The sequence below is a fragment of the Maniola jurtina genome, chromosome 15 (assembly GCF_905333055.1).
Source record: "Maniola jurtina chromosome 15, ilManJurt1.1, whole genome shotgun sequence".
NCBI lineage: Eukaryota > Metazoa > Arthropoda > Insecta > Lepidoptera > Nymphalidae > Maniola > Maniola jurtina.
In genome coordinates this window covers 4,906,107-4,929,607 of record NC_060043.1, presented here as the reverse complement: position 1 = coordinate 4,929,607, position 23,501 = coordinate 4,906,107, and the positions used below count along the sequence as shown (strand labels likewise).

Sequence of the window (23,501 nt, the reverse complement as noted above, 5' to 3'; positions counted from 1 at the left end):
TTGTACGAGCAAAACACGTAATCGCTCATACTCGGATTTTGCAAAAAGTCCGTATTTCGATTTTTTTCAATTTCCCGAAAATCTTGAAATTTCCCTAAAAATGGGGTAATTTTTTTCCTCATATCTATACCTCGAGCCTACACGTACAATCGCTTGATAGAAGCCGAATCGCTCCGATGTTGCCAACTTTGAGATATTTAACTTTTAAAATTGCGTTTTTTCGTACCTCTAACATAATGGCCGCCACGACAGCCGCCATCTTGAATTTTTAAAAACCACTCCCGTTCCGTCAAAATTCAGGATAATCATAGACGAAACCAGAAAAAAAATATTATTATCGATTTCCCGTTTCGGATCTGTGGCGCCGCGGTTCGGGATCGAAAAATCAAAATTTTGAAAACGCTACGGTTCGGCCGCCATCTTGTTTTTTCAACTTTTTCGACATTTTCCATTAATCGTTTACTACTTTCTTCAAAGATTGCAAAATTCAACGAAATCGGTTGGAAAACAACGGAGCTGCAAAAATCACGTCGGCCGCCATCTTGTTTTTCCGAAAAGTCATAATTTTTCCCCAGAGGGTTCCCGAATCCAAACACAACTCCCCTACATCACTATATCATTTTCCTTCTCTTTCTAGGAGAACAATTATGTCAATGAGTGAGTCAGTGAGTGGTAATCGAGCTATATATAGTATAACTAGTGATTCGCTCGGTGCGCGAGCTGCTAAAGCAGCTCACGTGACGTGGTAAGGTTAACTTTATTATATAAAACCAAATTGATTTATTAAGATAATTCACCCCGAAAAACCCCATAAAATGACAGGCATTTCTATTTTTTGTAGAAAATGTAAGTCCGCCATCTTGGATTTGAAAATAAATGTCATTATCAAAATCAGCACCCTGGAAACCCTGAAAACGATATCCATATTATTTTTTGTAAATTAGGATAATAATTTAGTAGGGTGCGTGGGTGCGCGGACCACTAAAGTGGTCCGCGAGCATGCAGTGTTTGTTTCACCGAGTAGACCTTCGGACCCTGATCATCTTTTGCCAAGAAACCACTCTTCCATCTTTTATATCCTCCGAGATATACACCGACGAAATTTGTACGGCGGCCATCTTGTTTTTTCAAAATTTTCCACTTTTTCTATTAATCGTTTACTACATTCTTCAAAGATTGCGAGTTTCAACGAAATCGGTTGGAAAACAAAAGAGTTGCAAAAATCATATAGGCCGCCATCTTGTTTTTCTGAAATGTCATAATTTTCCCCTACTCATATTGCGCATCCAAACATATCTCCCATACATCAATGTATCGTTTTCTGTCTCTTTCTAGGAGAATGTGACATTCAATATTCGCCATACAAAATGTATGGAAAATTAAATTCCGCCATTTTGAATTTTTTTTCTGTTCATCGAGTAGACCTTTGGATCCTGATCCTCTTTTGCCAAGAAACCACACTTCCATCTTTGATACCCTCCGAGCTGGAGACCGGCAAAATTTGTATGGCGGCCATTTTTTCTTCGCCATTTTGAATTTTTTTTCAGCTTTTTGGCAATTGGATGACGTCATGAATGACATTTGGTCGAGCACCCCCCACCTATCTTCAATACCTTGAGCGGACCCTTCACCCGTCTCCGACATCCTCTATCATCAGCTATTTCCAAATTTTTCCTCGATTTTTTTTTTGTTTTCTATACGAAACCATCAGTGAAAAAAAATATTTTCATACAAAATTTTACAGGAGGAGTTTTTGGGGAAAATCTCGAAAATTTCCCCAAATGTGGCAACACTGTTTACATATTTCGATACTGCTGGTTGAGTCACACAATCGATTGATACATATCGACTTTCCAAAATGTTGCCAACTGCCTCAAAAACATGATCAAAATTTCGGAAAATTTGAAGAAAATACAAAATGGCCACCAACTTTTTTTGCAGAATCAAATTCGATAATTTTACAACTTTCCCATTAACTACAGGATATACCGCTCCCGATGACGTTTCAATCTCTCCTCTCGCTCGCACCCACGCGAAACGATCGCCCCTAAAAAAAGACCACGTCGAAAATAACTTTTACTATGATAAATTCCAGTGTTGCCAGTCTCCGGCGACAAAAATACCCAAATGTCATTAGTACGAGCAAAACACGTAATCGCTCATACTCAGATTTTTCAAAAAGCCCGTATTTCGATATTTTACAATTTCCCGAAAATCTTGAAATTTCCCCAAAAAATGGGGTAATTTTTTTCCTCCAATCTATACCTCGAGCCTATACGTACAATCGCTTGATAGAAGCCGAATCGCTCCGATGTTGCCAACTTTGAGATATTTAACTTTTAAAATTGCGTTTTTTCGTACCTCTAACATAATGGCCGCCACGACAGCCGCCATCTTGAATTTTTAAAAACCATTCCCATTCCGTCAAAATTCAGGATAATCGTAGACGAAACCAGAAAAAAATTATTAGTTTCAATTTCCCGTTTCGGATCTGTGGCGCCGCGGTTCGGGGCCGAAAAATCAAAAATTTGAAAACGCTACGACTCGGCCGCCATCTTGTTTTTTAAATTTTTTCGACATTTCCCATTAATCGTTTACTACTTTCTTTAAAGTTTGCAAAATTCAACGAAATCGGTTGGAAAACAACGGAGCTGCAAAAATCACGTCGGCCGCCATCTTGTTTTTCCGAAAAGTCATAATTTTTCCCCAGAGGGTTCCCGAATCCAAACACATCTCCCCTACATCATTATATCATTTTCCTTCTCTTTCTAGGAGAACAATTATGTCAATGAGTGAGTCAGTGAGTGGTAATCGAGCTATATATAGTATAATTTGCTCGGTGCGCGAGCTGCTAAAGCAGCTCGCGTGATGTGGTAAGGTTAACTTTATTTTATAAAACCAAATTGATTTATTAATATACATAATTCACCCCGAAAAAACCCATAAAATGACAGGCATTTCTATTTTTTGTAGAAAATGTAAGTCCGCCATCTTGGATTTAAAAATAAATGTCATTATCAAAATCAGCACCCTGGAAAACCCTGAAAACGACATCCATTTTATTTTTTGTAGATTAGGATAATAATTTAGTAGGGTGCGTGGGTGCGCGGACCACTAAAGTGGTCCGCGAGCATGCAGAGATTGTTTCACAATTAGACCTTCGGACCCTGATCATCTTTTGCCAAGAAACCACTCATCCATTTTTTATAGCCTCCGAGATAGACACCGACGAAATTTGTACGGCGGCCATCTTGTTTTTCCAAAATTTTCCACTTTTTCTATTAATCGTTTACTACATTCTTCAAAGATTGCTAGTTTCAACGAAATCGGTTGGAAAACAAAAGAGTCACAAAAATCATATAGGTCGCCATCTTGTTTTTCTGAAATGTCATAATTTTTCCCTACTCGTCTCCCCCACCCGAACACATCTCCCCTACATTATCGTATCGTTTTCCGTCTCTTTCTAGGAGAATGAGACATTCAATATTCGCCATACAAAATGTATGGGAAAATAAATTCCGCCATTTTGATTTTTTTTTCTATTCATCGAGTAGACCTTTGGATCCTGATCCTCTTTTGCCACGAAACCGCACCTCCATCTTTTATACCCTCCGAGCTGGACGCCGGCGAAATTTGTATGGCGGCCATCTTTTCTTCGCCATTTTGAATTTTTTTTCAGCTTTTTGGCAATTGGATGATGTCATGAATGACATTTGGTCGAGCACCCCCCACCTATCTTCAATACCTTGAGCGGACCCTTCACCCGTCTCCGACATCCTCGATCATCAGCTATTTCCAAATTTTTCCTCGATTTTTTTTTTGTTTTCTATACGACACAATCAGTGAAAAAAAAAAATTTCATACAAAATTTTACAGGAGGAGTTTTTGGGGAAAATCTCGAAAATCTCCCCAAAAGTGGCAACACTGTTTACATATTTCGATACTGCTGGTTGAGTCACACAATCGATTGATACATGTCGACTTTCCAAAATGTTGCCAACTGCCTCAAAAACGTGATCAAAATTTCGGAAAATTTGAAGAAAATACAAAATGGCCACTAATTTTTTTTGCAGAAGCAAATTAGATAATTTTACAACTTTCCCATTAACTACAGGATATACCGCTCCCGATAACGTTTCAATCTCTCCTCTCGCTCGCACCCACGCGAAACGATCGCCCCTAAAAAAAGACCACGTCGAAAATAACTTTTTTTTTGATAAATTCCAGTGTTGCCAGTCTCCGGCAACAAAAATACCCAAATGTCATTTGTACGAGCAAAACACATAATCGCTCATACTCGGATTTTGCGAAAAGTCCGTATTTCGATTTTTTACATTTTTCCCAAAATCTTGAAATTTCCCGAAAAATGGGGTAATTTTTCCCCACCAATCTATACCTCAAATTCATACGTACAATCGCTTCATAGAAGCCGAATCGCTTCGATGTTGCCAAGTTTGAGATATTCGAATTTTAAAATTGCGTTTTTTCGTACCTCGAACAAAACGGCCGCCATGACAGCCGCCATCTTGAATTTTTAAAAACCACTCCCGTTCTGTCAAAATACAGGATAATCGTGGGCGAAACACGAAAAAATAATTATCCTCGACTACCCCGTTTCGGATCTGTGGCGCCGCGGTTCGGGGTCGAAAATTCAAAATTTTCAAAACGCTACGGCTCGGCCGCCATCTTAATTTTTCAATTTTTTTCACATTTTCTGTTAACCGTTTACTACATTCTTTAACAGTTGCGAATTTGAACGGAGTCCCTTAAAAAACAAAGGAGCTGCAAAAATCACGTTGGCCGCCATCTTGTTTTTCCGAAATGTCATAATTTTTCCCCAGTCGAATCCTGCATCCGAACACATCTCCCTTACATCATTATATCATTTTCCGTCTCTTTCTAGGAGAACAATTATGTCAATGAGTCAGTGAGTGGTAATTGAGCTATATATAGTATAACTAGTGTTTTGCTCGGTGCGCGAGCTGCTAAAGCAGCTCGCGTGACGTGGTTATGTTAACTTTATTATATTTAACCAAATTTATTTATTAAAGAAACACAATTCACCACAAAAACCCACAAAACGACACCCATATCAATTTTTTTCTTAAAAAGTGCATGTCCGCCATCTTGGATTTCAAAATAAATGTCGTTATCAAAATCAGCACGCTGGAAAACTCTGAAAACGACATCCATATCATTTTTTGTAAAAATGGGGTAGTTGAGGTTAATAAAGTAGGGTGCGTGGGTGCGCGGACCACTAAAGTGGTCCGCGAGCATACATACTTTGTTCCAACGAGTAGACCTTCGGATCCTGATCATCTTTTGCCAAGAAACCACTCTTCCATCTTTTATAGCCTCCGAGATAGACACCGACGAAATTTGTACGGCGGCCATCTTGATTTTCCAAAATTTTCCACTTTTCCTATTAATCGTTTACTACATTCTTCAAAGATTGCGAGTTTCAACGAAATCGGTTGGAAAACAAAAGAGTTGCAAAAATCATGTCGGTCGCCATCTTGTTTTTCTGAAATATCATAATTTTTCCCTACTCATATCGTGCACCCAAACATATCTCCCGAACATCATCGTATCGTTTATTGTTTCTTTCTAGGAGAACAAAACATAAAATATTCGCCATACAAAATGTATGGAAAAATAAATTCCGCCATTTTGATTTTTTTTTCTATTCATCGAGTAGACCTTCGGATCTCGATCATCTTCTTCCAAGAAACCCCACTTCCATCTTTTATACCCTCCGAGCTGGACACCGGCGAAATTTGTATGGCGGCCATCTTTTCTTCGCCATTTTGAATTTTTTTCAGCTTTTTGGCAATTGGATGACATCATGAATGACATTTGCTCGAGCACCCCCCACCTATCTTCAATACCTTAAGCGGGCCCTTCACGTGTCTCCGATATCCTCAATCATCAGCTCTCTCCATAATTTTGGCTTACTAAGTTTTTGTTTTCTATATAACACCATCATTAAAAAAAAAAATTTTCATACAAAATTTTACAGGAGTTTCTTAGTCGAAAATCTCGAAAATCTCCCCAAAAGTGGCAACACCGGTTGCATATCTCGATACTGCCAGCCGAGATACACAATCGATTCATACATATTGACTATCCAAAATGTTGCCAACTGCCTCAAAAACGTGGTCAAAATTTCGAAAAATTAAAAAAAATACAAAATGGCCGCCAATTCGTTTTACAGAAATAAATTACATCGTTGTACAACTTTTCCAATAACTACAGGATATACCGCTTCCGATGACGTTGCAATCTCTCCTCTCGCTCGCACCCAAGCGAAACGATCGCCCCTGAAAAAAGACCACGTCGAAAATCACTTTTTCTCTGATAAATTCCAGTGTTGCCAGTCTTCGGCGACAAAAGTACCCAAATGTCATTTGTACGAGCAAAACACATAATCGCTCATACTCAGATCTTTCAAAAAGTCCGTATTTCGTTTTTTTACAATTTCCCGAAAATCTTGAAATTTCCCTAAAAATGGGGTAATTTTTTCCCACCAATCTATACCTCGAGTCCATACGTACAATCGCTTGATAGAAACCGAATCGCTCCGATGTTGCCAACTTTGAGATATTTGAATTTTAAAATTGCGATTTTTTGTACGTCTAACTTAACGGCCGCCATGACAGCCGCCATCTTGAATTTTTAAAAACCACTCCCGTTCTGTCAAAATTCAGGATCATTGTGAGCGAAACAAGAAAAAAATAATTATTATCGATTTCCCGTTTCGGATCTGTGGCGCCGCGGTTCGGGGTCGAAAAATCAAAATTTTGAAAACGCTACGGTTTGGCCGCCATCTTGTTTTTCCAATTTTTTTCACATTTTCTATTAACCGTTTACTACTTTCTTTAAATATTGTAAAATTCGATGAAATCGGTTGGAAAACAACGGAGCTGCAAAAGTCACGTCGGCCGCCATCTTGTTTTTCCGAAATGTCATAATTTTTCCCCAGAGGGTTCCCAAAACCGAACACAACTCCCCTACATCATTATATCATTTTCCGTCTCTTTCTAGGAGAACAATTATGTCAATGAGTCAGTCAGTCAGTGAGTGGTAATTGAGCTATATATAGTATAATTATGAAGAGGAAAAATTTGTTTGTTTGTAACCAATAAACTATGAATCAAAAAAATGGTAAATGGTACAAAAGAAACTTATCTCAGTTTATTTGTTTTTTTGTGTACATCAATTACCAAAAATAATTTTAAAGGCTCTTAATTAAAAAGCGATCACATACCTTCTGATGGTGACTCATCATCATTGCTCTCATCATCCATAATAAGTTCATCTAGTTCGTGAGCGACCTGGGTGGCCTTCAACTCTGTAACCGCGTTAGTTGAGGCAGTTTTCTTCTCCTCGTCGCCGTCGCCTTCGCTGCAGACTGGCGAATAACGCCCAGATATCTCTGAATCTGAACTTTCTGGAAATAAGCATTTGCATGTAAACAAAAGATTAAACCAAATCAGTTTTAATTGTTTTGAAAATCTTTACCAAAACAATTTTAATAAACCCAAATACCAAACATTATATTAAAGTGTGGTTTTCTTGGGATAATAATGTGGTGGGTTTCCACTTCCCAGATCTTTCCGCATATCGATCGAGATTTGACTATTCGAATTATCAGTGTTAGTGATAATAACCAATATTTTAACATAATCTACAACGCACCGAGGAAATGAAATACCTAACTTGGATCTCCAAAGATGGTCACCCATCAAGTTACTGACTTGGGTCAACCTAACAATGCAATTGATTGGTATGCTATTGTCTTAAGAGGAAAACCTATGCGAATGACATTGACGATTTCCCCTTCAAACTAGCAATTTCGACATGTCATGACCCTCTATTGACAATTAATCAAGCAGACATTTCAATCTGCGAAATTTACGCGGACTTTTAGTATTTTGACGTAGGAGGGTAAAAGATCCAGTAAATGAATGACTACCCTGACTTTGACCTAAAATTAAGATATATGAGAATCGTTCTATATATAATTTTTATATTTTTTTTTATCTGTGTCTATACACAGTAGGTATACACTCTTAAATTATTTAAATATCAAAAACGCAAAAAAATGCGTGGTATTAATTATTATAAATTATTTTATTTAACAAAAGGATAAATTGCCAGTAAATGAACTGGGAATTTCAGTGAATGAACAAACTCTATCTAGTGCATAAACTCTCGATTCCTATTAATAAATTCTTAAGTATATTTTCGGCTTGGAATTTAAAAAAAATGTCAGATTTTCAGTTTTTGACTTATTGTATATTTTTTTCTACATTTTGCGCGATAAATCAAAAACTCTTTTACATAATAATAATAAATAAAACCTGTTTTAGAATGTATAATAGAGCCCTTTCATATGATATTATCCCCTTTGGTATAGTTATCTTAGTTTGAAAGTCACCTAAATTTTCTGGAAAACAGTCCAAATGACTACAGAGAAAATGAAACTTAACGCTCTTGTTGCATCCAAGTCGCTGGAAGTGCAACATCAGCTACTGAATGTGTTAAGAGTAGTGAGAATAATATACCGTAACACAAGTGTCTGATGTTATCAGATTTGTTCCTTTGAGCCACATGTTCTGATGCTTTTTAGACAATCTAAGATCTCTCATTAAGTGATCCAAATAATTTTGATTGAATGGTCTAAGTTGAGATGTAAAAAAGTCACTACATCGTCACTACCTTCTGAAAGTTCTTGAAATGGTAGATTAGAGGTACTGGGTTGGGGCTGAGGTACAGATTTATCACCAGAAGTCAGAATCGTTCAAATTGTAGACTGCAAGTTACAATAGAGCCGCTTGGAACAATTTTTTTTGCTGTTTCTTCTGGTAATATTCACAACGCAGAAATAATAATCATCATGGTGTTTAGATGGTTCGCGCCAAATTATAAATTTTTTTTTTAGTAAAAGTAGTTAACTATTCTTATTTGCTCATAAACGCAACGAGGAAATACAGCTTCCACATATAAAAATTGGAGTCCAGGCCTTGCTGTTAGCTGCTAATGGGTTCTCAAAGTAGCCCGAGTATGCTTGTTTTACTGGGCACAAAAGGAAAGAATGAAAGGAGCTTACCCAGTACATCTTAAAAGATCCGTTATAGATACATGCATCCTGCCATGCCTTACCTATGCCAGCCAAACATGGGTCCAGACAAAGAATATAAAAAGAAATAGTGACTTGCTAAAGGGCGATGGCAAGGTGCATAAATTAAGCAAAAAATATTCAAAGTGAGAATTGAAGACATAAGAAAAAAGACAAAGCCTACAGACACCTTGAGACATGCCCTAAAACTGAAATGCAAATGGTCATATTGTATCGATTTTTACAGATGAAAGAAGAACAGGTAGGTAGACCGAAGACGCGTTGGTCTAATGCTATTGTGCAAATCGCGAGAGAAAATTAGCTTGATAGTACCAAAGACAGAGAGAAATGGGGATACCCAAGAGGGATCCATATCCAAGAAAGAAGAATACCAGAATAAATATAAAAAAAATTCAAAAGAAAAATAAAACCGACTTCAAAATCACAAACACTAAAAAGTAAAAAATAATTTAAGTTATTGTGGTTTTTGAAGTCGGTTTTATTTTTCTTTTGAAAATTTTTTATTTCAAAATTTTTAGTGGCCCCACTGTACTATAATAATGTGCCATGCCCAGCTAAAACCCTACTGTTTACTAAGCAATTACACTGATCGCGAGCAATTTGCTCTTATCCATTGAGGAGTTCTGTTCTCCATGTCAGAAGATATTCATCAGAACTTCATCAAATTTATATGGGACCACCTGCAAAGTATACCTAGCTTTTCAAAAAAAAAAAATCCAAATCGGTCCAGGCGTCTTTGAGCAATCGGTGAACATACATTAAAAAAAAAATTGAATTTGCTCTTATCCATTGAGGAGTTCTGTTCTCCATCTTCAAAGATATTCATCAGATCTTTACCTTTATATGGGACCACTTGCAAAGTATACCCTATCAAACAAAAAAAAATCCAAATCGGTCCAGGCGTCTTTGAGTAATCGGGGAACATACATAAAAAAAAAGATACCGACGAATTCAGAACCTCTTCCTTTTTTTAAAGTCGGTTAAAAATATACTAAGATTTACTAACATGGTGTTATACCACAGAGTAGCAAACAGAGGCAAAATTTATAACTATTTTGGTAGGGTTGGCACTGGAGGATACAATTTAATTAACAATAGTTATTTGTTCAACAAGATGGTAAAGTTTGTTTTTGTTGTGATTGCCTAGTTTAAATATCGATCTTTAAATATCGATCGATAGATCTAAATATCGATTTTGAACGAAATCAGTCAATTTAGAAAGAATTATAAATGGTGCCAACTTTTTTAAATTTTGGTTACAGTTTCCTATTTTGTGATCCCAGGGAGCTCTAAATATCGATTTTGAACGAAATCGGTCAATTAACAAAGAATTTCAAAATGGCGTCGACTTTTTTAAATTTTGGTAACAGTTTCTTATTTCGTGATCCCAGGGAGCTCTAAATATCGATTTTGAACGAAATCGGTCAATTAACAAAGAATTTCAAAATGGCGTCAACTTTTTTAAATTTTGGTAACAGTTTCTTATTTCGTGATCCCAGGGAGCTCTAAATATCGATTTTGAACGAAATCGGTCAATTAACAAAGAATTTCAAAATGGCGTCGACTTTTTTAAATTTTGGTAACAGTTTCTTATTTCGTGATCCCAGGGAGCTCTAAATATCGATTTTGAAAGAAATCGGTCAATTTACAAAGAATTTCAAAATGGCGTCGACTTTTTTAAATTTTGGTAACAGTTTCTTATTTTGTGATCCCAGGGAGCTCTAAATATCGATTTTGAACGAAATCGGTCAATTAACAAAGAATTTCAAAATGGCGTCGATTTTTTTAAATTTGGTAACAATATCCTGTTTTGTGATCCTAGGGATCCTCAGATATTGATTTTGAACAAAATCTATGACAGTTCAAGAAAATAGATTTTAAACACTATTTAAATTATTATCATTAACATTAAATTAAATGAAAACACGACGCGCGACGTGTACTGCAGCCCCTGAGCTTGAGCACAGGCCGAGCCGGTATAAACCGATTTCTCTCCGTACGCGACGTAGCGCCTGTGCTCACGCACACACGCGCCTCAAGCTTGTAGTAGTGTACCTATCGTAGCGCGCTTGTATGAAGCTTTGACTCTGTTCGCTACTCATGTGGTTATACAACGCAATACCACACTAACAAACACTCGTACAAACATACAGACAAGTATATACTCACACACACTCACACACACACATGGACGCACGCACACGCACTTTTGAACGGTTTGAACGGAACACGGTTTTGAAATTGAAATTGAAAAAAGTGTAAGAATTTGTAAGAAAATATTTAAAAAAGGTATATCAGCCGGTTTTTTATTCCAGCTCTTAATACATGTAATAACGTCCAATCTGTTCATTTACTTGAGCCTTTACCCTAGTACCTAATTATATCGACCGCCCCATATCAAAAGAAAGTAAATGTCATTTTTCCGAAAATCGTTTTATGTCATAAGCCTAACTTTCATAGTATGTCCCGTTGTATTGTAAGGACACCCACATTAAAGTAAAATTAAAAGCTAGTAAGTCGCTTTGACCATTTTAAAACATAGTAAGTCTATGAACTGGCTAGGTTTTTTATAGATTAATGCGCCTTACTAAGTTTTTCAAAGGAATTAGATTAAATAAAATAAATATCACCCATTATCTAAATACCATGTCAAAACAGTAAATACTTAATGATGCATTAAAACTTAAAAGTAAGATAGGAAAAGTCAATGACCTCTACATGTCAACTGTTAAATATGGTTTGCAAGGGAAATACTTTGCATACTTACATAATGTTTTTAGGGTTGCATATCTCAAAAGGAAACACGGGACCCTTATAGGATCACTTTGTTGTCTGTCTTTCTGTCCGTCTGTCCGTCTGTCGTGTCTGTCAAGAAAACCGATAGGGTATTTCCCGTTAACCTAGAATTATGGGCAGGTAGATAGGTCTCAACCCTCATAGCCCAAGTAAAGGAATAAATCCGAGAACAAATTTCGTGATACTAGATCAACGGGAAGTACTGTATAGGTTTTCTTGACGGACGGACGGACAAATGGACAGACAACAAAGTGATCCTTTAAGAGCTCCGTTTTTCATTTTGAGGTACGGAACCCTAAAAAAGAAAGTGATGCACATCTAATGAATAAATGTGTAGGCCAGTCTTCACACTAAAATATTTAAACCCCTTTAATTTAAAAACTGTCATAGCCTAGTGGTTAGAACGTCCGCCTCCTAATCGAAGGTCGGGGGTTCGATCCTGGAATCACGCACTACTAACTTTTCAGTTATGTGCGTTTTAAGCAATTTAATATTGTATATCAAATCTTTGAAAAGAGCAACCGCCGAGTTTCTTGTTGAAGACTACGGCCTAAACTTCTCTTGAATTTAAACCACTTACTAGGTTTTGATCTGAGAAAGAAATTTGACATTAATTGACAAAATTGAGAGACCTAAGCTTGTATAAGAACACAGAAGTGTCATAATTCGTGTTCACTTTGCCTAACGTCTCTCGGAGAGCAGAGAGAGATTTAAACTGTTTCTTATAATCATTGGCCATATTTCAAATGCGAAAGTGTGTTTGTTGGTTTAATATTCAATCACGCTGCAACGGAGCAACCAGTCGACGTGGTTTTTTGCATGGATACATTTAAAGACCTTGAGAGTGACATCTCTCTCCGCATCGTATTCTTTATTGCTGAGGGTTGTGACCTCTTTCCATTATTCCTACATCTAATGGTAGGTTTTCTTGGGATGCGATGAGTTCAAAGAGCCTACGGAACTCGACTAGAAAAACGAGATTTTGACTCTTAGGTTTAACGGTTATGAATTAGTTATTATTATCAGTGATAAAATTGATTAGGGCTGCCAGGTAAAATGACATTTATCTCGGAAAATCAAAGAGTTTCCACGAGATTTTTTCCAAGTTTGCGCTACTAAGTACATATATTATGAAGAGGAAAGGTTTGTTTGTTTGTTATCGATAAACTCTGAAACTACTGAACTACTTGCACTAAAGACATAATCATCAACATCAACCGACAGACGTCCACAGTGAACATAGGTCTTTAATAGGGTCTTCCACATGCTACGGGTTTGCGCCGCCTGAATCTTTGCGCTTGCGCTTGACGACAATCATGCTTTAAAGAAAGCAATGATGAGGTCCAAGTTGGAGCACGCTTACCTGGAAGATGCCTATTCACTCTTGGCTTGCAGGTATCTATGTTATATATGGCAGGAAACACGGCCGCAGAAATGGCGTTCCAACCTTTAGGCTCTCCCCATTGCCCGCAGCATGAATCTGAGCTTCCTTATGATGGTTATATTATGTACATATAATATCTCATAAGAAATCTCTAACACACAATCCAGCTAAGTAGGTCCAATTTCAAAAAAAGCTAGCTAGCCGACAAATCTAACTCAGTTAGGCAGCCTTCGGGAACCTTCGAGATGTCTCTCGTCCAAAATTCCTCAATGCTTGAAGACCAGTCTTTGAATAGTGCATGATGTCAGTGATGAAAAATGGATCCGAAATATAGGTCTTTTTTTGTACACAGGAAATGCCTGACGCATACCCCTCCGTCATGTGGGACTTACACCAAACTTGCACTACTACGAAATCCATTTCGGAACACGGCGCCCGAAACGAGGCGCGCTATCTCCTAAAAAACATAGGTATAATACCTATTTAGAACACTTACTATCTGTCATCATAATCTATGACAACCTCCGAGTATTTACCTGGTAAAACCGTAACTTTCGAATAAATTTTAGTATATAAGCAGGCTTCATTTAGAAATGAAAAAATCCCTATTTTATTTTTCAACGATTATAAACACAACTTTCATTCAAAAATAATAAGCTTAAATTCATTTTAAATAATATTTTGCGACGAAATGACGCGCACAGTCCTTCCGCCATGACAGTCCAGTGGACACTGAATTCCATAGAGCGCCTGCAAGAAAATAAATAGCACAGGAAGTTTTTTGGTTAGTTTTAGATTATTTAAGAAACGAAAAACATTTAGTATAAAACTAACAGTTAAAATTGATTGCTAAACCTAAACATATCATTTTCTGGAGGTTGGCTTCAAAGTATCAAGATGTTAAAGAAAACTTTTACAGAACAAGTTGCGAACAGCAATGTTTTCAACTTGGTTTTTTTTTTTATTGGGATAATGTATACTAAATTAAAAGAAGTCCTTATAATCTTCACAGACTGAAGTTTTTAATTGCATGTATTTAATAGCTGTTAATGCTTTAGAAAAATAAACAATTTACTTCAAAGTACAGCATTTTTGCGATTTGTCAAATAGTAATTACCTTAACTTATGATACAACTAGGCCACATGTCCTTCAAACTACTAACCATCATTAGTGCTAAAGGGTGACGTCGGTCCAGAACTACTAGGGCTCCATTGGTAATCCGTCCAATAAGGCGACGTAGAGCTCCCCTCGCCCGTACTAGTGCCCGAGTCAGGGCTCCAATCCCACCGACTCTTCTTACTACTAGACCCCCGGTAGTCTGGACTCATGTCTGAGAAGTTCCCATCTGAGGCCGGCGATAAAGGCCCTTGGTCCCGATTTGGGCTTTTGTCAGGGAATGGCTGGTAAAGCGATGGCCACTCAGGACTTTTTGGCTCCCAGTAAACCCCTGCCGACCAGTCCTTACTTGCCATCTTAATTAAATGCGATTTCTGGAAATAAAAAGACCCATTACCACCATTAAGTAAACCCCTAGGTAGTCGACAAAATAAAATTCCATTTTATCAATTTCTTTGCAACAATAACAGGTGTAATAAAAAGTTGATAAATTTCGCGAGATATTTTGTGTTATTGCGGTAGTTAAGTTATGCTGAGGGAAATACCCATGAGTGTACATAATAACTGTTCTAAAAAAATGAAGTCATGAATGAGAATTAATAAAAATAAAAAATATCAATTTCCTAAGAAATCAATGGGAAGAAACCAAGTTTTTAAATAGAGTAACCAACCTTTTTTAAAGTTTTAGGACTTTTCGATCTCCCTCGCTTCACGCCTCTTTTTCGCTGAGGAGGTTCTTCGTCACTATCGCTATCTTCGGAACCATCGCTGTCAATAGCATCCACAAATCCGACGATCATGTTGTCCCTTTCTATCACCACCTTTAAATCATCACCTGTCTCAGATAACAATATACTTTTTCGTCTCGTAAACAATCCTTTTTCTTTGTTACTACTAGTCATATTTTGTAAGGCCATGTCATACACGCTAGGTTCATTTTTTTGTTTCTCTTTACGTTTTGATGCTCCACTCTGGCCAACTTCCAAGTTATGGTCGTATTCCATTGTTGAAATATATTCTGTTAGTTTATCAGTGAGCAGCCCCACTAGCCCCTCGTGAATTAGTATCTGAAACGCTGAAAATAAACATAAACACTATCTTCTAATCTAATATCTTCTAATATATCGATAAAATTTAATCCGTGAGATAAATTCTCGTTGTGGTCGTGCTAGCCCTATAGCTGTTATTTTTACATTGAAGATAGATATATAACAAGTACTTACAAGTATCATCAAAAACATATTGTAGAAGTGCATGCATCGCGTGTGCATTGTCCCGAGCTGCTGTAACGAGTAACGGCAGTCCGCCGCAACGACGCAGCCTAGACCGATTCACTGCCTCCCCGCTAAGCTGGGCTAGAGCCTTCGCGGCTCCGTCGGGCCACCAAGACATATCTACAATATTATAATAGAGTGAATATACAGAGGCACACATGCAAACTGTAGAATCAACTCCCATCGGGGGTGTTCCCACTAGATTATAACATGGAGTTATTCAAGGGGCGGACCAACAAATTCCTGAAAGGCCGGCAACGCATCGGTAGTACCTCTGGTGCTGCAAATGTTCATGGGCGGCGGTAATCACTCAACATCAGGTGACCCGTCTGCTTGTTTGCTCGCTATTTTTTAACAAAATGTTCATTTTTTAGTGTATAGTGCGCGCAAAACAAGAAGTCCTATCTGAACATGAGGCGTATAAAAAGGTTGGTATGGATATGGCCACTCAAGACTTTTCGGTCCCAGTAAACCCCTGCCAAGCAGTTGCATAGTGGACTAGGTCCTTACTTGTTTTGCAATCACAAACTTTTACAGTTAACGTTAACTATGCGTAAATCTATTGCTTAGTATATGGATGATTTGAAATCTCTATACAATTTGTTAGATTGACAATATTCAGTCAGTGTGGAATTAGGATGTAGGAAAATAATAATAGTTTAATTAATTGTAACTGGTAGCTCCAAAACAAAAATTAAAGGGGGCTTTATGCCACCATATTTGAAAACGTGCGGTCAAAATTATTTTGATTTTAATGGACTGTATTTAGCGGTTAATTGCCCCATAAAAACGTAGCATTCGACGAAGGAGAAAAAATTGGTGTGTCCAGGGAGTGGTTAGGTAAATTTGGACTTACGTGGCTGGAATGGTTCAAAAGTCTGTTCCGAACTGCAGCTTCTCGTCACCACACTTTCACCATCCCTGGCCAGGGTATATTTGTAAATCGCTGTTGCACTATGTGTCGTGTTGGGTGTAGACACAGTTTTCGATGAGCGGTATGTATAACTTCACAATGGCGGCGCGCACGTGGTATTGCGGTGGTTTATTAAATGCACGAAAAGTAGTGTCTCACGCCGGCGATGGATTATGTTGCACTGAATCTCAGCTTAGCGCATTACACTTGCGTATGCTTGAAGTCCATGAGTGGGAAAGGAAAGGATATATAGGATAGAGTGAGTGCGAAGATCTATGATCTATGAAGACCCGTTATGATACATTAATTAGTACAGTAATTTGAAGTATGTGGCGCCATCTATTGAGATTTACCACGCCCCTCAGCATGAAGGCTCTGCTTCATCAAATTATTAAGTAAAAAGGATATAAAGTAGCGTTAAACTTATAAATTAAACCCATATTGCAAGGGTGCGTAATATTGCAGATAACTTAAGACTAAGTAAACTACAACTTAAATATAAATTAAAACTACTGCGTTGGCAACGGACAAAGCTTAACTATAGGCCTGTCGTAAGTTCCAGACTTAGTTCTAACTTGCGCGACACGAACCACTCCGTCTCGACCAGGCATCACTTTGGTAAAAATTCCAATTGGCCATTGGAGGGGTGGTGCGTTTTCCACAAAAAATGAAAACTACAACTCTTTCCTTAACTGGATGCGAAGTGATTTTGAACTTTATGTGAACTCGCAATGAGTACAAGTGTTTAAATTTTAAATGTTTCCAGAAGGACTGAATTATAGTGTACAATAATAGAAATCTATTTAATAATAGCGAATATAATCTCGCATTTAGGTAGTTCTTTAATAGAACTAGCACGTATGCAGCGGTTTTTAAATAACTAAGTCGAACTAAAAATCGGTTACTCAAACCAATAACTGAATTACGATCAAAATCTAGAGAGGTGTTAATTAAACCTTTAACGAAAATAGAGCTCTTAGCGGGTGAAAACCCTTGAAAAGAAAATTCATCGTCAGGTAAGTATGAATTATCATGAGGTGAGCGCTTGGTTAGAAGCCATTCTTCTGAAGTTACCGAAATCAATGAAGGACCCTCCAACCGAAGAGCGTATCCTGAGGACTGTGTGGGCATAAGACCACGAGATACACAGTCAGCAGGACTTTGAATCCCTGCGATATGATAAAAATTCATCTTATGTGGCGACAAATTCGTATGAATTTCAGAAATGCGGTTAGCTACATAAATATTAAATTTTTGCGGTAACGAGAGTGCCCAGCAGAGGGCGACTTCTGAATCTGGGAATGCGAGAACTTCCTTTATTTTTACGCGAGATGATATTATATTGTAGACCGAACTTACTAGATGAGTAAGCAAAACAATTTCATTTTGGTCAACAATGTGTTGCGGTGGAGAATCATCCCATCCCATATTCAGAAGCCATAACTCTTTTATGATTAATTTAGCGAATAAAATGACTGGACCTACAAGGCCTAAATCATCATACAGACGTGCGGTAGCTGAGAGTATAGCTCTTTTCATACAAGAGGTAGGCGGTTGCGAAACTTTAAAAACAAAATTATCAAATGCGGAAAACCAATGTATACCGAGAAGCTTGAAAGTATGCTCATCTGCAAAAGATATACTTTCAGACTGCGGTATACATTGTATCAGTTCAGAGGGGTTGCTAGTCCGATTGACTAGATCAAATCCTCCAGACTTGAACATCTGGATTGGCTCGTTTGCTATCGCAACTGCTTCCTCAGTGGAAGAAGCAGCGGAAGCAAGGTCACCCATACAGATGTCCCTTTCGAAAATTGCAGCGGCAAGAGGCCATCTCTCTCTCTCCTTCTTAGCAACTTCGCGCAGAGTGCAAAGAGCCAAAAAGGGAGAGGAGCGCAATTCGAAAGTGACGCGGTTAAATGTATGTTTACAAGGCGGGTCATCACTATCAAATCTATATAAGATTATTTGATGTTTGCGGTGCGGGGAATTTATTTCGAAATATAGGTACATTTGCCTCACGTTTTCAAAGAAAGCGATTTTACAAAACCTAACATTGAACAAAGTATTAAGAATCTCAGCGTGCAGGTTACAATATGAACGAAGAGTTCTGAAGAGAGTGGTCGACATAACATCATTAGATATGACAGAGTTATGTGACAATTTAAACCCAGACGCGGTACCTTTCTCAGGGAGAACCTCTGAAATAGAATCCTTCTCCGAACTCTTCTGAATAGGTTCACTGTCTCTTACGCGTAAGTCAGAATTGGAAATTTTAATATCAAGCATCAAATCATTCTCTTCACCTGCGATACAAGTATTGATTGTCTTTGCAGTGGTGTCCTTAGAAAGAATGTTAACAGCGAAACTATCGTCAGAGTTAAGATTAATTGTTGCGGTGTTAATATTTTTACAATCTGGCTGAGCAATGTTCAAGAATCCTATTTCAGGTTCTGCCAAGATCGGAAGGTTTTCTAAATTATTATTTTTATGAAGCGGTTCGCGAGCAAATGCACAAAAAGCAGCGGTATGCGGGAGCTGAGGGACGACTGGTGCGTCACCCAGAATTATATAACCTAGCGTGGTTTCAACGGCGGAAGGCGAATTATCACCACCTGTCAGTTTATTGAAAAGTAAGATTTCACAATAGCGATTTACTCCCAATAACACCTCAATAGTTCCTGGCTCCGAGAATTCATCGTCTGCGAGAGGTATATTTCGTATTAAAGACTTCATAGCTGCTACGTCTACACGCGCATCGGGCAGCTGTGACGTAATCTGCTCGACCACAAGCGGGCGTATGGAATATTCTTTAGTATCATCAAAACGAGATTTGAATTTAAAGTCGGATATCCCAAGTATCTTTTGAGAAGTCCCACCGATTCCCTGAACTTCAGAGAAGCGGCTTTGCGTGTGAACAGGTAATGATAATCTCTTGCAGCAAGTCATAGAAATATAATCACTTTGTGAGCCGGGGTCAATAAGACAACGCACAAAGTGAGAGCGATTGTACTTATCCAGTACTTTAATTTTAGCGGTGCCCAATAAGGCGGTTGTAGCGGTGCGGTCGTGATGTTCACGAGATATAGTACATAAAGAAGCGGCAATGTTAGCGGATGAATCATTGGACGATTCTGATACATTAATTTTTGCGGGCGAATTAGCGGACGTATAAGCGGACGTACTAGCGGACGTATGCGCAAACGTATGAGCGGGTAAATTACAAGACGTATGAGCGGGTTGATTAGCGGACGTATAAGCGGACGTCCGAGCAGACGTCAAAGCGGACGTCGGACAGGACGTCGGAGCTGACGCATGAGCGGGTTGAATTACATTATTTTCAGAGTGATTGCTCGGCACAGTGCGAGACATATCCGAATTAGCGGATTGCGACAGTGTGCAATTATAAAGGTGCGGACAGATATGTGACGTTGGCGCATTGACAACGACACTACAATTCGATTTACTAGATTTAGCGAAACACAAACTTGAATGGTGACGTTTAAGCGGAAAGCAATTTGAGCAGTTTTTAGTGCTGCTACAAGCGGAATATTTATGCGAGGTACTTAAGCAGTTTGTACAGTATGAATTATTTTTAACAATTTCGTACCTTTGCCTAGGAGTTAATTTCATAAACTCAGCGCACTTGTATAAGTGGTCATGCTTTTCATTTTTACAGACGACACACTTATGATTTTCATGAGAGCTACGAGCGCTTTCCGTATTGACAAAAGACCTAGTAGACTTAGTAGACCTCGTGACAGGTGTAGGTATGTGTTTAGAGCGAGCTTTATTTTGCAACTGTGCATTAACATTGCTCCCTCTAGACAGCACCTTGCTCTGTTCCTTCACAAAATCTATAAGACTTTTATATGTTGGAATTTGTTTTTTACGATTAATAAGCTCAAACATTTTAACGGTATCTTCATCTAATTTAAGCGTAGCCAAATGAAGGAATATAAAATCAGTCAAATCAATTTTTAACTGTTTAAGCGCTTCTACCGATGAATCAAAAGTGTTTATGAAATTATCTAGTGCGGTATCATTATTATTAGCAAGTGGCTTAAATTGCAACACTTGATTTAAATAAGCGGAAGCGAGCGAGCGGGGGTCGTCGTACTTCTGTATTAAGGCATCCCAGATGATATTATAATTTTCAGCTGTTGCTGGCAACCCTGAACAAACTGCGGCAGCCCTATCAGTTAATTTTCCGACTAGATAAAATACCCTTTCACTATTATTTAAATTCGGGTTATCATGAATCATACTTTTAAACTGCTGATAAAACAACGGCCATTTAGTTAAATCACCATTAAATGAAATAAGATCAATAGGCGGAAGATGCGATTTTAATTTAGGGAACTTTGACAAAGACGCCATGTTAGATTCAGATTCTTTATTGCTGTTAGTCGCTAAGACTTGTTTGACATAACAAAATAATTCCTCGAATGACATCCATGATTGATAATTAATAGGATTTTTAGGGTTTAATTTTAACTGTATAGCGTTATATGAATCTAATGTTTGCTCGAATTCCTTCCGTAAAGTGTCTAGGTTACCTGACTGGCATAAAAGATTAGGTAGTTTACTAGAATCAATTTCTACTTGCAAGGCGGCATCGTAGATTCGTTGCATTCGCGCAAACATCGCATCGCGTTTCGATTCCAATATTAACATTTGACATTCGTCATGTGTACGCGGTAAATCTGAATCACCCTTTGTAGTCATTTTTAAAACTCAAAGTACCTAAATAAATCGAACACAAGGTAATATGGTATTTAACTATGTTGGTTAAATATGTCAATTAAAAAATATCGATATTATGTAACCAATATAGTTTAGCGGTAAGTATATACTATAAAATGCGTTGGTTATACTGTGAAAACACACAACTCCTATATTTAGGCGAGCGGTTAAATTATTGCGTTGCAAACGTAAAAATATTATTTACGGAACGCGTATTTGAGTGCATACAATAATCACAATGCTGGTTGAATACCTACTCCGCGCGCAATGGCTCGTACCTACATTAGTCTATTCATAAAATCGACAGCGGAACTTATGTAGGTACCTTATTTGCGTCTTATAAGTAACGACAACTTAAAATGTTAACTACTACGTACCTATAAGTAGATCTATACGTTTTATTTTCCAGGTTTGCGGGATTATATTATGGTTAAATCTTATACCGAAATAATAAAGGTGTGCGGGTAAATATGAAATTTTATAAAAAATACTTTATTACTTCTAACCTAGAATATCAAACGATAGAATTACGTAGGTATATCGTAGGCCGTACTTATAATCTAATAATTCTGCAATATTACGACACGATGCAACATTAGGTATCCATAAATCGTGAATGCTACTTGAAATAATTCAAACTTATTGACTCGACGTAGGTAGGCGGTACTAAAAATTATATTACTATAATTTGATTAAATTAAAGAGTCGAGTCAATTTTATTATGAAATCGGATGGATAAGCCCATAAATCCGATTAAAAGATTATGAAATCCGGTTCGAGAATGGACCATAAAATATGGTAGCTCCAAAACAAAAATTAAAGGGGGCTTTATGCCACCATATTTGAAAACGTGCGGTCAAAATTATTTTGATTTTAATGGACTGTATTTAGCGGTTAATTGCCCCATAAAAACGTAGCATTCGACGAAGGAGAAAAAATTGGTGTGTCCAGGGAGTGGTTAGGTAAATTTGGACTTACGTGGCTGGAATGGTTCAAAAGTCTGTTCCGAACTGCAGCTTCTCGTCACCACACTTTCACCATCCCTGGCCAGGGTATATTTGTAAATCGCTGTTGCACTATGTGTCGTGTTGGGTGTAGACACAGTTTTCGATGAGCGGTATGTATAACTTCACAATGGCGGCGCGCACGTGGTATTGCGGTGGTTTATTAAATGCACGAAAAGTAGTGTCTCACGCCGGCGATGGATTATGTTGCACTGAATCTCAGCTTAGCGCATTACACTTGCGTATGCTTGAAGTCCATGAGTGGGAAAGGAAAGGATATATAGGATAGAGTGAGTGCGAAGATCTATGATCTATGAAGACCCGTTATGATACATTAATTAGTACAGTAATTTGAAGTATGTGGCGCCATCTATTGAGATTTACCAGTAACTATAAGCTACTGAGAGCTATAAGCTGAGAGGAGACCCGTACTCAGTAGTGGGGCGGAAATGGGTTGATAATGATGACGATGATAAGCTACTATACTGACTTATTGAGGAAAAATGTAATGTAATAACTGTATGTGTCAATAGTAGGAAAATTTCTCTGTTACATGATACATCGCAGGTTTGAGGTTGAAGCGTTAACCGCATATTTTTTCAAGCAAGCCTCGTTTGTAAAGTTATATCTGTTATAAGTAGTGAATGCAAATGGTTTGATATTAGGTAGGTACTGTGTACGATATGAGCAAATATTTACCTGTTGAATTTTTCTGAAGTATTGCTACTAAACATTCAACCAATCCCGCAATGCCCAACAATGGTCGGCAAGTAGATAAATAACACAGATTCATAAGACACCTGAGAGCTACAGTTTCATGGTGCTCAGTGAGCGCCACGAGGCATTGGTATCCTCTGCCGTCACCTTGGATCTACAAAAGATTTTTTTTAAGTAAAACTTCTTTTACACACATGACTAAGTTTACCGTCAAGTTTGCAGCAGGCGTCGAATAAACTTGACAGTAAGTATAGGGCTATCAATATGCATGAATGACTTAAGCTCTGGTTTCCTCCAACAGCGGTGCCGTTTTTAAATGGACGCAATATGATGACCGCAAAAAGACGGCCGTAAACATGTGGAATGTTCGAGACTGCATTGACCGTTTTATTAAGGTGAACAGACCAC

At 37.9% G+C, this 23,501-nt stretch overlaps 1 protein-coding gene across 1 annotated transcript in view; it reads right to left on the bottom strand.

The window, feature by feature from the left end:
- The window catches only part of LOC123872519 (armadillo repeat-containing protein 5), a 79,288-nt gene that overhangs the window by 50,490 nt on the left and 5,297 nt on the right, over positions 1-23,501 (bottom strand). Inside the window, exons 4-8 of the mRNA XM_045916836.1 lie at positions 23,076-23,247; positions 15,663-15,833; positions 15,111-15,514; positions 14,486-14,813; positions 7,268-7,450 (exon numbers count right to left, since the gene is read on the bottom strand). Coding sequence (XP_045772792.1) covers positions 7,268-7,450; positions 14,486-14,813; positions 15,111-15,514; positions 15,663-15,833; positions 23,076-23,247 — 1,258 coding nt within the window. The remainder of the gene's footprint in view (positions 1-7,267; positions 7,451-14,485; positions 14,814-15,110; positions 15,515-15,662; positions 15,834-23,075; positions 23,248-23,501) is intronic.